This window comes from Grammomys surdaster, unplaced genomic scaffold (genome assembly GCF_004785775.1).
Source record: "Grammomys surdaster isolate TR1022 unplaced genomic scaffold, NIH_TR_1.0 270, whole genome shotgun sequence".
Lineage (NCBI taxonomy): Eukaryota > Metazoa > Chordata > Mammalia > Rodentia > Muridae > Grammomys > Grammomys surdaster.
Window position 1 is genome coordinate 137,365 of NW_021604711.1, and position 16,791 is coordinate 154,155.

The 16,791-nt window shown below is 38.6% G+C and overlaps 1 protein-coding gene across 25 annotated transcripts in view; it reads left to right on the plus strand.

The window, feature by feature from the left end:
• Ncor1 (nuclear receptor corepressor 1) overlaps positions 1-16,791 on the plus strand; it is a 150,633-nt gene that overhangs the window by 22,736 nt on the left and 111,106 nt on the right. For 22 of the 25 annotated variants that reach the window (XM_028776610.1, XM_028776609.1, XM_028776632.1 and 19 more), the window contains 3 exons: positions 24-96; positions 7,883-8,075; positions 14,591-14,773. In XM_028776610.1, coding sequence (XP_028632443.1) covers positions 24-96; positions 7,883-8,075; positions 14,591-14,773 — 449 coding nt within the window. Of the gene's footprint in view, positions 97-7,882; positions 8,076-14,590; positions 14,774-16,791 lie in introns of all 25 variants that reach the window. The other 3 variants (XM_028776613.1, XM_028776616.1, XM_028776611.1) reach the window with 2 other exon arrangements.

Genomic DNA, 16,791 nt, shown 5'->3' on the forward strand with positions numbered 1-16,791 from the left:
GCAGCAGCAGCAGCAGCAGCAGCAGCAGCAGCAGCAGCAGCAGCAGCTTCGAAGACGGCCCTCCTTGCTTTCAGAATTTCACCCAGGTTCTGACAGGTAATGGGACTTCTTTTATTTTTACACTTAGGATTAATTGAATTATACATATATATATTTTACTAATAAAGCTACATCTGGCATTTTAGTTGTGTTTTGAGCTCTTATTGGTTTTCTTTGAACTCTAGATCCTCCTTTTCAATCTCCCATGTGCTGGCAGATTACAAGTTGGCTGCAACATCTAGTTTTTTTTGTTTTTTTTTTAAAGATTTATTTTATGTATATGAGTACACTGTGGCTGTCTTCAGACACACCAGAAAGAGGGCATTAGATTCCATTACAGACGGTTGTGAGCTACCATGTGGTTGCTGGGAATTGAACTAAGGACCTCTGGAGGAGCAGTCTGTTCCCTTAACCGCTGAGCCATCTCTCCAGCCTTTTGTTGTTGTTATTGTTCCATTAAAAAACTCTAAGGTTACGTTTTTAATGAAAACTTACATGTCTTACTTTGTTTATGTATATTGGGGTCATGTATCATAATGGTTCATATTTGTAAATCAGAAGACAACTTGGCGACAGGGGTCACTTTTCTTCTTTTACGCTATGGATTTTGGGGAATCAACTAAGGTTGTTAGACTTGTTGTTGGCAGTCACCTTAATCTGCGCTGCTGTGCCTCTAGCCCTATTTTTTTTTGTGTGTGTGTTGAGGCAGGGCCTCAGTTGTAGTTTTGGCTGCCTGGGAGCTTGCTATGTAGACCAGGTTGGCCTTAATTCACAGAGATCTGCCTGCCTCTGCCTTCAGAGTGCCACCATGGCTGGTCTCTTAGTAAAGTTTGTTCTTTCACAATTTCATATATACACACTGTGTATTCTAGTCACTCCCTCCTCTTTCCTGTTTCTCTCCCATTTCTGTAGGACCCTCTCCTTACTGCAAATCACTTTCCTTTATTTATACTTTTTTATTTATATCTGTGTGACTAACTACTAGAGCCTGGTTGGCTCAATAGTGGGTATGCAGCTAGTTACTATGCCTCCCCCCTCTCCCAGAATCTGATGGTTGCTTTTAGACCAACAGTATATGGTAGACTACCATGAGTCATTGCCCCTTCTACAGTAGCTGATTGTTAGGAGGACCCATCTGTGGACCCAGAGCCAGTGTATAGTGTTGCTGTAAGTTATGGTTGCCATGACCTTGTTGGAATATGATATTTTGTAACCCTCTTTCCCATCCTCTGGCTATTGCATTCTTTCCATCTTCTGTAGGGTTCTCCAAGCCTTAAGAGGGTGGTGTAAATGTCTCATCTTTATCTTCACATTTTGTGTAGTCATGGATCTTTGAGTTGTCTTTATTCATAATAAAGATTCTATGTTTAAGCCTTTGTCTGTGGGTATAGACATAGAAATTTAGGAGATGTTTTGATGCTGTATCATCAGTTCAGCTAAGTAGCCACCTTAAGTTCTCCTGAAGGGTCTAAAACCCTTCAGGTCATGGGTTTGAACTAAATATATGGTATTAGGTATGGAATTCCTCTTAAGGAATTGCTCTTACGAGCAAGTGCCAAATCCAATTAGGAAGACCTTGATGATGAGGCCAGGTTCAGTGGTCTACGTATTGAGGGTTGAGGGGAGCTAGGAGATTAAGGATGTACAGAGTGGCTGACAAATGCTATGTAGTTTATTATAGGTGAAAGCATGCACCCCTGGTCCCAAGGACATTTTATAGAGAATCACACAAAAGTGGATTCTTTCCAGAACTGGTTCCATAATGAGTTGTGTGATCATCAACTTTTGGTTACTCATGGTTCTTTGAACATAATAGTTTGCATTTGAACTAAGTTATTCCTGATGGCCACACCAGTGCCATGTTACCTAAACTTCTGTCTGGCTCTTATGGCCTTTATTCTTAGTTGTTAGCTCTATAACAGTCCTGAAACCATTTCACCAGTGAGTACATCTTGCAGTGGTATTATAGTTTGAAAGTATAGATTGACATAGAAGTTGGGTTAGCCTGTCAATGTTTTCACCTCATAGTTTGCCTGCATTGCATCATCTGTCACAACGACTGCCGACTAGTAGAGATGAATCAGCCCAGTTTCAACTTGGTTTCTCTATCTTGTATCCAAGGTTTATTGTGTCTGTGGCAGTAGGGTCATACCAGCTAGTTCTGGTGAGTAGCCAATAGAAATGGCAAGAGCCCTGTATTGTTTTGGTAGCCTCTGGACCCTCCCTGGCCTACTCCTACAAAAGTACATTTGGTACTGGCATTTTTGTTTAGTGGTCATTCTTGGACCTGCATTGTCTAGTCTTAGGGCTACGGCCTTTAGACTCTTCGTTAATTGTTAATAGGTTACTGTGTGTGTTTTAGTTATGGTTTCTATTGCTGTGAAGAGACACCTTCTTTCTTTTTTTCTTTTTTTAAAGATATGATTGCCATCAGATCCCAGGATAGATGGTTGTGAGCCACCATGTGGTTGCTGGGAATTGAACTCAGGATCTCTGGAAAAACAGACTCTTAACCACGAACCATCTCTAAAGGAAAATATTTAATTGGGGCTGGCTTCTAGTTCAGGGGTTTAGCCTGTTATCCTCATGGTGAGAAGCATGGTGGCATGCAAATAGACATAGTGCTGGAGAAGGAGCTGAGAGTTCTACATCCATTTCTGCAGGCAGCAGGAAGAGAGGGGACGGGGGACCCTGGCTCAAGCATCTAAAACCTCTAGTGATGCTTTTCTTCTAACAAAGCCTCACCTACTCCAACAAGGCCATACCTCCCAATGGTGCCACTCCCTCTGAACCTCTGGGGGACCGTTTTCATTTTCATTCAAATGGCCACAGTATGGTTTTCTTTTTTTTTGTTTTTTGAGACAGGGTTTCTCTGTGTAGCCCTGGCTGTCCTGGAACTCACTCTGTAGACCAGGCTAGCCTCGAACTCTTGAACTCAGAAATCCGCCTGCCTGTCTCCCAAGTGCTGGGATTAAAGGCGTGCGCCACCACAGCCAACAGTATGGTTTTCTTACATCCTTTGTTTGACCTCCCCTCCTTTCCATTCTCCTGCCTCTTTAATCCCCATCTCTCTCTTTGCTGATACTTCTCACTCCCCATTTAGCCTATTTGATACTGTCTTGCCTCAGCAGTAACAGCAGTGTTCTCTCTGATTTCTTAGGTTTCTGATGTACTCCAGATAAACACACAAAAGAGTCAGGGCCATGATCCATATATGAAAGAAAACATAGAAAACATGTAATGATTGTCTTTCTGACCCTCAGTTACCTCACTCAATATAATTTCCAATTCGATCTGTTTTTCTGCAAGTTTTAATATTTACATTTTTCTCCACAGTTATATAAATTTTCATTATCCACTCATCAAATGATGGACATTTGGGCTGGCTCCGTTTTTTAGCTATTGTGACTAGAACTTCAGTGAACATGCATATGGAACTGTAGAATATAGATTCTCTAGGGTTTATGCCCAGGAGTGGGCTGGCTGGGTCAGGCAGTAGGTCTGTATCTTCTTTGTTGAGAAATCTCCAGGGCTAGAGACATGGCTCAGCAGTAAAGAGCACTGACTACTCTTCCAGAGGTCCTTAGTTCCATTCCCAGCAACTACATGGTGGCTCACAACCATCTGTAATGGGATCTGATGGGATAATAGGAATCTTTTAAATTTTAATGTAATTAATTGACTGGGTAGAGACAGGGTCACTATGTTGTCCTGGTTGGCCTGGAACTCACTATATATAGAGCAGGATGGCCTTGAATTTACAGATCCACCTGCCTCTGCCTCTTGAGGGATAGGATTAAAGGAGTATAACACCATCTCCTGCTATTTGTTTTATATTTTATTTAGGTGTTTTGCCACATGTATGCACTGCCCACAGAGTTCAGAAGAGGACTCTGGATCTCCCAGGGCTATAGCTACAGACAATAACTACCAATATAAACTACCAAGTTGATTCTAGGAACCAGACTTGGATTGTATTTTCTGGAAAAATGTACATGTATACAATATAGAACATTCCTCATTCCTTTAGGGAGCCTGGCATAGTTACTCACATCCAGAGTCTTTCCTCTTTCATGGCAGACTCTGGATTTCTTTGAGTGCCTTAGGGGCAAACTTCTTGAAGCCCACTTGAAGTTATGTGATTCTGGTAGTACGTCTTAGGTCACCAACTCTTTGATGAATGGTCCTTTTTCTTTCTACCCTTTTGCTGGAGCTATTCTTCTTGTCTCAAGTGGAAACTCTAGCTGTTTAAGGTTTTGAGATGGTTTCTCTCACTGAAACTACTCCAGCAATTTGCTCTGGCTTCATACATGGTCCTTGGGGATCTTGACTAAGGTCCTTATGTCTGTGTGGCAGCTGTAATGGACTGAGCCATTTTCTTAGCCCCACATGACTAACTGTTCTTTGGGGTTATTTGAATTCTATATAAATTTTGCATATTAGATATATATTTGCAAACATTTTTCTAGTTTACTGTTTCACTTTATTCATTTGTTCTGCAGAAACTTATGAACTTGATATATAATCCCTGTTATTTATTTTTGCATTTGTGGCCTGAGATCTTGTTATGTTAGCAAAAAAAATCATTGCCAAGGTGAATGCCTGCTCCCTCTGTATTCTCTGTCTGCCCTCATATGTAATCTTCTTCATTTTCAGTTGATTTTTCTGTATTGTGTGTCTTATTTCATTCTTTTCTGTGTAGAGATCCACTTTTCCCAGCATGATACCTTTAAAGAACTTATTTTTCCCTGTTATGATCTTTCGCTACTCTTGTAAAATATTAGTTTACCATGTATGTTTGGATTTATTTTGGGCTTTCTATTCCTTTCTGCTAGTCTGTAAGTTTTTAGGTGAACACCATGTTTTGTTTTGTTTCAAATATGTATGTGTGCAGTGCCTTTGGAGGCTGGAAGAGGACTTTGATTCCCTGGAATTAAGGTTATATGTGGCTGTAAATTGCTATCGGGTACTTGAAATCAAACTTGGGTCTTCTGAAAGAGCACCCAATGCTTTTAACTATTAAACCATTTCTTTAGACTCTCAATATGTTTTTAAAATTATATCCATGTAATATAATTTTAAAGAAATATGTTTGATGCCTTTTACAATTGCTTTGACATTTGGCATATCTTATGTATGTGTTTGGATTTTAGGGTTAGGTGTGTATGTGTGTGTGTTAAGAATCACTTGCTACAGATAACATTGTATTTGAATATTACTTTAGGCCAGTAGATCTCAACCTGTGGGTTTGGGACCCCTTTGGCAAACCTTCAAAAATATTTACATTATGATTCATAACAGTAGCAAAATTACAGTTATGAAGTAGCAACAAAAATAATTTTATGATTGTCGGTAGCACAACATGAAGAACTGTATTAAAGGGTCACAGTATTGGTTTGGTTAAGAACCCCTGCTGTAGGTAAAATGGACATTTAAACAATATTCTACTGATTGCCCAGTGAAATACCTCAGAGGGTAATGGTGCCTGCTGTAAAGCTAGATGGCCTGGGTTGGATCCCAAAACCCACATAGTAGACGGAGAGGACTGACTCCCAGAGGTTGTCCTCAGACCCACCTGTGCACAGTGATACATATGTGTCCTGCCACTTGTGCACACACACTAACTAAACAAATAGAATCTAAAACACTTAGTCTGTCAACATGGGGGTAGCTTTCTCTTTTGTGTTGTTTACTTTTTCTTTTTTAAATCATTTAGCAAATATACAATCACATTTAAAAAGGAGAAAAGGGCTAAAAAAAATCTTGAATTAAAAACAAACAGGTGTACAATTATTGCTAGAAAATTGAAAAATTCAGGGAAGGAATTAGAAGAACTTTGAATGACTTGACTTTCTATTTCCTAACTTTACTCTCAAAGAAACAGTGTTCAAAAGGAAAGGAAGTCATTAAAATCCTCAGATTTAAATGAGGTGATGGTAAATGATTTTTTTTTTTTTTTTGATAATTTCCATTATGCTACTCCATGAAGGGAGCTACTCCAGCAGCTCCATGAAGGGTACTCATGATGGGTCCGTTTGTAAAGTAGTAAGCTATCTAGGAGTGTTTTACATGTCTGTCACAGTGGAACAGGACATCATCAAATGTTGTTAAACAAGACTGAATTTCTCTCTTGTTCCCTCAGATGGTAGAAAGTGTGTAGAAAGCCATGCCCATCACAGTTTCTGGCCCAGAGCAAGCAAGCACATGACATTCAACAAAAAATAGGCAAGAAAACTCACTGGAACAATTTTCACACCAAAGAGAAGGTCTACAGTAGGGCTGCCACAGTGTCCCTGAGCAAGAGAGAATAGAGGGACACACTCCTGGTTAAATTATTATAATTCAAGGAGAACTGAGAGACTAGGAGGAATTCAGGAAACATCCAGGTCCGTTTGTTCAGGGTGGAACAGTGTCTGGTTCTAGACGTGAGTAGAGCTCAATCTAGTGGCAGGAGATAATGAAACAATAGCTTAAAGTTCTGAGAAAAAGAAATTGAGATTCAAAAATATTATACCAAACAAGATTAAGCCTTAAAGTAACAGGCAGGTATTTTTAGATATGAAATCACTAAGCATCCAAAACTTTTTACAGAGTTTGTAGGCAATAGAATCAGCTAAACAAAGAATGAAAGCCATGCAGTAAAGGACTGGGAGTTATAAGCCAGTGTAAATTTTAAAAATTCATATTAAACAATATTAAATATTTAATTAAATTTTAAATAATGGTTCTCTAACAGATGGAAATATTAAACATTGATAGAGCTTGCAAATTCCTACACCTTAGTGTGTTTAGAATCTTTAAAGGCATGCTTTTGAAAAGTATACACAAAGTGGTTTTCTACTTTTTTGTTGTTGTTTTGAGATAGGGTTTCTCTAGCCCTGGCTGTCCTAGAACTCATTCTGTAGACCTCGAGACCAGGATGGCCTTGAACTCACAGAGATCCACCTGCCTCTGCCTCCTGAGTGCTGGAATTAAAGACGTGGGCCACAACTACATGGCTTTCTTGCTCTTACTTTTTGGTCCACACTATCTTGATTTTTAAAACAAGATATCTTGACTCTTAAAACATTAAAAAAACCAGTTCTGTGTATGAGGCTGTAGAGGTGGCTCAGTGGTGGGGAGCACTTGCCCTTGCAGAGGACCCAGGTTTGGTTTCCAGCTTCCATTTCCTGGCCCACAGCTATTATTAACTGTAGTTCTGGGGATTGAGTCACTCTTCTGAAATCTTTAGGCACCAGGCATGCATATGATGCACATATATACGTGCAGGCAAACATTCATCCACATAAAATAAAAATATTAAAAAAAAACCAACCTGTGTGTGCATGTTCACACTTGAGTGGGCAAGTGTCCAGCTGTATATAGTTCTGGTGATCTGAACTCAGGTCCTTGTGCTTGTATGGCAAGTGACATCTTAGTCCTTTAAAATGGACTTTTTGGATCCTTTTTTGTAACTCAGTTTTACAAATAAAAATCTTCTGTTAATCTTCATTTCTATATTTGATTTTTTAAAGTCTTCCTCTTCTCCCAAAGAGACATTCTGTTAGAAGTTTTAATAGTATTCAGGTGACATTCAGGTGTATCTAACCTTTTGACATTGTAACACGACTTTGTCATCTACAAATGTTTGGTGCCTCCTGCATAGCTATCCTGGGATACGTATTGTGTGTGGGCAGTGAGTTGGGCCTGCCTGAATATTATTCTGGAGTAGGTAGAGTGAAAGTAAATGTGGCCCTCATTCACTCTGAGGTCTAACTGGGGTATCAGCAAGGGTTTAAATGTCACTTTAACAATTTTCAGGTATTTTTTGCTTTGTCTTTTTTTTATTTTTTGTATGTATTAGGCCTCAAGAAAGAAGAAGTGGATATGAACAGTTTCACTCAGGTCCCTCCCCGGTGGACCATGATTCCTTGGAGTCCAAGCGTCCACGCCTGGAGCCAGTTTCTGATGCCCATTTCCAGCGTGTTAGTGCTGCGGTTTTACCTTTAGTTCACACACTGCCAGAAGGGTTGAGGTCGTCTGCAGATGCTAAGAAGGTAAATGTTTGTTTTCTTGCTCTGTGAAGCTTAGGTTTGTATTGTTTATGTAACCAATTTTAGGCAGAGTGCCTAAAAGAAAAGCCAACATTTTAGCAGCCTGTAAAAGGTTAGTGCTATGGGAGTAAATATGGTGTTAGGCAAAATTGCAAACCACAGACTAAGTGCTTCAGATTTCAAAACTGGTGGTACCTACTTTTGAGGAGTTCAATAATTCTCATGAATTGTTTGCTGTATTGTAAAATGTGGTCAGAGATACTGAAGACTCAGTTTTGTCACATTTATCTTGTGTGGTGGCAGGAAGGGTATGCATGTGGAGGTCAGAGGACAGCTTTTAGGATTCAGTTCTCTCCTTCACACCATGGGTCCTAGGATTGAATGCATTAGGCGTCTTGCCAAGCACCCTTACTGTCTTGTGTCATGTTTCTCTGGAAAATTTTTCCCCTTTTTAGCTCCGGTGGTCTGGAACTCACTATGTAGATTAAGTTGATTCACAGAAAGTCTCCTACCTTTGAATTCCCAGTACGGCACCATTTTGCCAGATTTTTTTTTTTTTTTTTGCCAGATTTTTAATGGCTCTTTTAATTTATTAACATAGGATGCATAGGGTTCGTAGGATAAAGGTTTATCTAAGATTTAACTTAGATTATAAATTTAAATTATAATTATAAATTTAAATTATAATTTGTATATAAGAAATGGTTCTAGAGCTATATAACTATCACACACTTAAGATCTGGGTTTGATTCCCCACCACTATATAAACCAGGCATGGTGTTGTGTACACACCTGGGAAATAGGTTTTCCTTGGCCTGTCTGGGATACATGAGGCCCTGTTTTTGTTTTTTTATTTTTTTGTTTTTTGTTTTGTTTTGCTTTTTTGTTTGTTTGTTTTTTTTGAGACAGGGTTTCTCTGTGTAGCCCTGGTTATTTTTTTTTAAAGTAAGAAAAAAGTGATTTCAAAGGAAAAAGTATTCTGTAAATTTATAATTGGTGGATGACAACCTCCTGTTCTCATTAGTTGTTAACTTAAAGCTGTCTATGGTTCAGTGTACAGTGTGATATTTTGATACATGTATATTATAGAATGATTAAATCAAAGAATTGGCATATCCATCATTTAGGTTTTCATGTTCTTTTGGGGTGTGTGTGTGTGTGTGTGTGTGGTGTGTTTGGGCTTTCAAAACAGGGTGTTTTTTTTTTTTAACACTGGCTGTTCTGGAAGTTGCTCTGTAGACCAGGCTGGCCTTTCAGAGATCCGCCTGCCTCTGTTTCCCAAGTGCTGGAATTAAAGGTGTGCACCACCATGGCCGGCATATCCATCGCTTTATGTACTTAGGATATTTTTTTGTGTCATAAACACTTAAAATCTTAGCCACTTTCAAGTGCACAATGCATTATTATTATTATTTAAGATTTATTTATTTTATGTATATGAGTGCTCTATTTACATGTATACTTGCATGCCAGAAGAGGGCATCAGATCATATTAGGGTTTGAGCCATGATGTGGTTGCTGGGACTTGAACTCAAGACCTCTGGAAGAGAGCAGCCAGTGTTGCTGAGAAATCTTTCCGGCTGTACAGCACACAGTGCATAATTAATTATTACTAAGTCACTTTTATTTAACTTTAATATATTTTATAATATATTATAATATTATATAATATTCCTTAATATATGTTTTATGACATTTTGAATAATGTATTAACTTATGACAGATTTTTTTTTTTGAGATTCAATAATTTTTGGCTAGTGGTTATTACCTTCTCTTGTGAATGTTTGTTTCTGTTGTGTTCTTGTCATATTGCTATGGTTATAGTTTTGATTATCTGTTTTATATCATTAAATCTTTACATTAGCAGATGTTTAGCATGAGTGGATATTTATTTTAGAAAAAACAATTTAAGAAACTCTCCAGTAGGCATTAACCTTTCCTTTCTTTCTTTCTTTCTTTCTTTCTTTCTTTCTTTCTTTCTTTCTTCCTTCCTTCCTTCCTTCCTTCCTTCCTTTCTTTCTTTCTTTTTTTTATATGAGGCGCCTTATGTACCACTGAGCTATATTTCTACCTGATAACCCTCTATTAAAATATATTATTGGTTTCTTAATATTATTTTCTTTAAACATTTTAAGTAAAAATTGTGATTATCTATGTGTGTGTATGTGCATGTGAGTGCAATAGCTGAGGAAGCCAGAACAGGACTCAGATCCTCTGGAGCTGGAGTTACCCAGTGCTGTGAACCTTCTGATAGGAGTGTCAAGAACCCAACTTGAATCCTCTGCAAAAGCAATAGGACCTCTTAACCACTGAGCCTTTCTCTCCAGCGCCCAAATTATTTGGGGTGTATGTGTGTGTGCATGTATGTATGTATATATGTGCACGTGTTTGTGTGTGTGAACAGCTTTTGTGATTTTTGGTTCTCTTTTTCTATCATGTGGATTCTGTTAATTAAATGTATGTTGTCAGGCTTGGTAGTAAGTGCGTTTACTTGGTGAGCTATCTCTCTTACCTTTCAACTTGTCTTCCTTACTATGTTGTAGTCCAAGGTGCTCTCTTATAATAATCCTTCTGCCTCTGCCTCCAAAGTACAAGGATTACAGATGTAAGCTACCACACTGCTGTAGGGGTGATATTTAGAAAACTGCGCCTGGTCTGGTTTGTTCCTTGGCAGCCACCATGTTCCCGCTGCTCCTCAGCTCTTACCAGATGCTCAGGTCCTGGCACCCATGAGATGCCATCATGGGGGATGGCTCTGCCAGTCCCCCACGCTGCATCCACAAAGCTCGGCTGAACCCCAGACAATATCTGCCATCCTTGCTGGGCTGTGGTGGCGCTCGCCTTTAATCTCAGCACTTGGGAGGCAGAGGCAGGCAGATTTCTGAGTTCGAGGCCAGCCTGGTCTACAGAGTGAGTTCCAGGACATCCAGGGCTACACAGAGAAACCCTGTCTCAAAAAACAAAACAAAACAAAACCAAACAAAACCAAACAAAACAAAACAAAACAAAATCTACCATCCTTGCAGTACCTGGTAGAAATGAGACTCTTAAAGCAAATCAAGATGTCCAACAAGATGCCCACACATTTAGAGTTGTTACCCAATATCTAACTTTTTGATAGAAGTTGCTATCCAGGACAGGTTTTTTTTGGGGGTGGGGTGGGGGGAGGGTTTCGAGATAGAGTTTCTATGTATAGCCCTGGCTGTCCTGGAACTCACAAATCCACCTGCCTCTGCCTCCAGAGTGCTGGGATTAAAGGCGTGCGCCACCACCACCTTGCCCAGGACAGCTTTTGACCAATCTGTGGTTCTCCATGGCTGATAGCCTCCTTCTTGTTCTCCCCTTCTTCTCTTCTTCTCCTCCCAGCTCCACCTCCTCTTCTACTGCCTAATCACCCAAGTTCCACTGTGAATACAATGTAGCAGAATAAGTATCCTGCTACATACTGCTACTTGTTTATTTTTATACAAAGAAGTAAATCTTTGTTGTATACTTGATAATCTAGTGTTTTTCAGAAGTATGTCTAGGGCTACTTCAAAAATTGTTGGAAAATTTGAATTAATCCCAAGTAACTATTTAGTGACTTCCCTTTTCTTTCAAAGATAAGAGCTCACAGCCCAGGCAGACCTAAGATTTGCTTTTTAATCAAGACTGGCCTTGAACTCCTAATCCTCTCACTATTACCTCCCTATTGCTAGGATTAGAGGCAGGAGCCATCATGGTTGGCCTTAGTTAATCACTTCTTCTGAAGCTCAGGTCAACAACTCACCCAGTAATATCTGAAACTAAACATTTTATCAGTCTTAAGTAATGATAATATGAAGATATTTAGTTTTTATTTCCATAAGTAAACCAGTTTATTTCTATTTGATCAGAAAACTGTATAGTAAAAATGTTGGAACTTACACAGTAGCCTGTTTTTTAAAGTGTGTGTATGGAGTATGTGCATCCATGTATGCATATTTGCATGTTTGACAACTTCATGTATGAGTGCGCATGTGCTGTGAGGCCAGAGGCTAGTGTTGGGTGCCTTTCTTGATAGCTCTTCACTTTATTTATGGAGGTGGGATCTTTACTTATTCATTCAGCTAGTTTACCTAGCCTGTTTATTCTGGGCCTGTCTCTGCTTTCTAAACATTGTGGTTATAGGTAGTCTACCTCATCTGCTTGGCTATTGTAAATATGTACTGGTGATCTGAATTTCTGTCCTCACTTTTGCATAGCAAATGATTTATTTACCATTTACCAGCCTCAGTATATAGTACCTAAAATACCTAAGCCTGGGCGTTTTAGTCAACATTTTATAGGATGGCAGAGTGTACGTGTATGTCCAGAAAGCAGCTGGAGTAATACTGTGAGATGCAATATGGCAAGTATTGCCAGAAACTAGGCTGATTAACCTTTTTTAGTTATTGCTCACTCAGTTACCTTTCATTATTAACAAAGTTTTTATGCCCCTCAGTTTAATCACACAAGCCCATTGGGGTCATGACCCACACATACTTTGAGGTTTTATACTTTAAAAACTAATTTAAAAGTCAGGAAACATATCTAATTTATTTTCAGGTAGTTAGCCAGAAATGAAACAAAACTGTGTGTGTATAACAAGAAAGCAAGCATAAAAACAAACAAACAAAAACAAACCAACCAACCAGTGAACCTACATGAAAGATAAATGGGTATTATTGTACTTTTTTGTTTTATGTAAACTGTTGGGATCATATATTGAGTGGGTACAAGCTCTTTGTGGTAAGCTAGTAATGAGGTGAGTTTTGAGATGTACCACATATGTGGGATAGCAGTATTACAATGTTTGTAAGAAAGACTTTGCTGCAATAAAAGGAACGGAATTTAAAAGTAGTGTATTCTGACAGTAAATTATCCCACATATAATTTATAGCTGTAGAAAGGGGATCTTAAAACTCATTCATTAAAATGTGGCATGCTAATCATTGAACATGAGTTATTGTCATTTTATAGTTGAGAAAACATGCTAGTAAAAACCTGAGTAACCTTAGGTCATGTCTCCTGTTGAAATGAAAATGAAGAATCCCAAACCTGGCATGGTGGTGGTTACCTTTGCTCCAGTCAGTGTAACAACTGAAGTCAAGTCTGTTGAAGTGCACCATGAAGCTTTGAGTGAAGCTCTTCCTGGGGACAATGTGGGCTTCAATGAAAAAAATGTGTCCATCAAAGACATGGCAATGATGCTGGTGACAGCAAAAATGACCCACCAATGGAAGCAACTGGCTTCACTGCTCAGGTGATTATCCTGAACCATCCAGGCTAAATTAGTGCTGGCTATGCTCCTGTTCTGGATTGTCACACAGCCCACATAGCATGCAAGTTTGCTGAGCTTAAAGAAAAGATCGATCGTCGTTCTGGTAAGAAGCTGGAAGATGGCCCCAAATTCTTGAAATCTGGTAATGCAGCCATTCATTGATACGGTCCCTGGCAAGCCCACGTGTATGGAGAGCTTCTCTGACTATCCTCCACTTGATCGTCTTGCTGTGGGTGTCAAAGCTGTGGACAAGAAGGCTGCTGGAGCCAGCAAAGTCACCAAGTCTGCCCAGAAATCCCAGAAGGCTAAATGAATATTATCCCTAACACCTGCCACCTCAGTCTTACTCAGTGGTGGAAAAACGGTCTCAGAACTGTTTGTCTCAATTGGCCATTTAAGTTCAATAGTAAAAGACTAGTTAATGATAACAATGCATAGTAAAACCTTCAGAAGGAAAGAATGTTTTGTGGACCATTTTTTTGTGTGTGGCAGTTTTAAGTTATTAGTTTTCAAAATCAGTAATTTTTAATGAAAACAACTTGACCAAAAGTCTCTCACGGAATTTTGAGGCCCATTAAAAACAAGTTTAATGGGGGTGGGGGAGGGAAAGAAAATGAAGAATCCCTAACTCCCTCCTGTATTTCATGCTCCATTTACCTGGTTCTCTTCTTCTTTTGTATCCTTCCTATCTTTGTATTTTTAAAAATAAACTCTTAAGTATATAATTAAAAATGAAGACACATATACATATCCCCTTTCCCCAAAAAGGAAATCTAATTCTTATTCTAAATAGTTGTTACGCTGTTCCAATACAAGGCTGTAAGCTTAGTAGCATGTACTGATTACCACGCACGTGTGTGCATACACACACACACACACACACACACACACACAAGCGTACATCGAGCCAGTGAGAGTGAGAATCTTAAAAAACAGTATAAACATGTATGTGTATTGCTTCATATATATTTGCAAATATGTGTGAATATGAAATTGACTATGCATACTGCTGTTGAAGGACAGGGATGGTGTCTGTTTATGTCACTCCAGGAGTAGTACTCAGCATGTTCCTTGTCTTCATTTATCATTGCAACCAGTAAAGGCTGTTTGTGTGCTGAGAGAGACAGGGACAGAGAGACTGCTGTGTTTTAAAGTTTATGTTTTCTGTTAGGACACTCTTGACTCTAACATTGGCTGTTAGTGAGAAACAAATTGTTTTATGGTTTTTCTTCTAAAGGATTCAGCATTTGGAGGCAAACATGAAGCTCCATCCTCTCCGTTGGCTGGGCAACCATGCGGAGATGATCAAAATGCTTCACCGTCAAAGCTTTCGAAGGAAGAGTTAATACAGAGTATGGATCGGGTGGATCGAGAGATTGCAAAAGTAGAGCAGCAGATCCTTAAATTGAAAAAGAAACAAGTAAGTGTGGCACTCCTTGATTAGCATAGTCTGTGTTTCTAGAAGATGCTATGAAAGCCTTCTGTTTGCCTATGTTCTGCTTACTATTTACTGCTGGTTGTTTCTGTAGTTTCATTCCTTCACTTCTCCTGCTGGACTATACTGTACTGTCCTGTAAGATGGGATATGATATGGTACGGCAGGAGTACCATACCTTCTTAATGCTGTGACCCTTCAGTACAGTTCCTCATGTGGTGACCCCAACCAGAACATTATTTTTTGTTGCTACCTCACGACTGTAATTTTGCTACTGTTGTAAATCATAATGTAAAGATCTGTATTTTCTGTTGGTCTTAGGTGATCCCTATGCCCTTTGAAAAGGTTGTTTACCTCCTAAAGTGGTTGTGACACACAGGTTGAGAACCACTGCTATATGGTGTTGCTAAAATGATAACTTTATATAGCAGCATGTTTGCTTATCAGTTTGTGAATATCCTAGTCTTTACATAATGGGCTTTTTTTTTTAAAAAAAAACACATTTGGATGTAAAGTAGTTTTTACTGTGGTTTTAATTACTTTGCATTGTCTTGATTAGAGATGAGACTGAACTTATTTTTATGTTATGGCTTATTATATTCCTTATGTATAGGTAGTCTCATTTTGTTTTTCTACAGTTAAAATTTTCTAGCATATCATTTCATTATTTTCATTTTTTTGGTTTTTCGAGACAGGGTTTCTCTGTGTAGCCCTGGCTGTCCTGAAGCTCACTCTGTAGACCAGGCTAGCCTTGAACTCTCAAACTCAGAAATCCGCCTACCTCTGCCTCCCAAGTGCTGGGATTAAAGGCGTGCGCCATCACCGCCCGGCTATTTTCAATAGTTTCATTTGAAGAGGTAGTTGCACTTTATTTAGTTTTTGAGATAAGTGCTCACTGAATATGTTGCTTAGGTTGATACTAAACTTAAGATTCAAATGATCCCATGTCACTTCCTGAGCCACTAGTACTATAGATTCATTCTGCCAAAACTGAATCAGTGAAGCACCTTTTAAAATTGAAATGTAGTTCACACCACAGTATTTATTCTTTAAAAGTGTACAGTTAAATACTTGTAATATATTAATAAACTTTTGCAAGTTATCACCACTGTTTTAAAAGAAACCCGAATTCATTAATACTTAGTCTCCGTTCTACCACTTCCTATCTTCTGGAATCCACTTGTTTTTGTTTGTTTGTTTTGTTTTGGAATCCACTTGTTATTGTCTCTGTGAATTACCTAGTTAGGTAGAATCCTATGACATATTTTCAAGAATTGCCTATGTTATATTTACATCAATATTTTAAAATTGTTATTGACTAAATTGATTTTGTTGTAGAATCATAGCACATTCTATATTCATCTATTCATTAATAGACATTTGGTTTGTATCTGTGTTTAAAGATTTTTTATTTATGTATATGCCTTGAGAAGCCAAACAAGTGTCAGATTACTGGAGTTATTGGTGGTCATGGACTTCTTCATGTGGGTGATGGGTACCAGATGAGGCTTTTACTTGTACTATTTCTTTGTCAGCATTAGTTGTGTCCCTCCTCTTCTCTGCTCCCTGTATGACATAGGTGATAGAATGGTTTTCTCTATGTAGCACAGCCTGCCTGGCATTGAGCTCTGAATTCTCCCTCCTCAGATTATAGAGTGTTATTGTATTAAGGTTACAAGCATGCAATACCACATTTGACTTTACTTTCTTTTTTTAATATCTGTCTTAGAAGACATGAGCTAGTGTCATGCTGTGATTTTAGTTTGCATTTCCTTAAGTATTCTCCTTAATGATATACTGTTAAGTGTCTTTGCATGTGTTTAATGACGATATATGGATATTTTTTAGATAAATGTCTATTCCTATCTTTTGTTGAGTTCTAACAGTTTTGTTGTGTCTGTGTATACTTGTACTTATCTTCTCATTCTGAGTTTTGACTTTTCTTTTTGCTAGTAATATGCTTTGATATATCAAAGTCTTATAATTTTGTTGGTATAATTCAT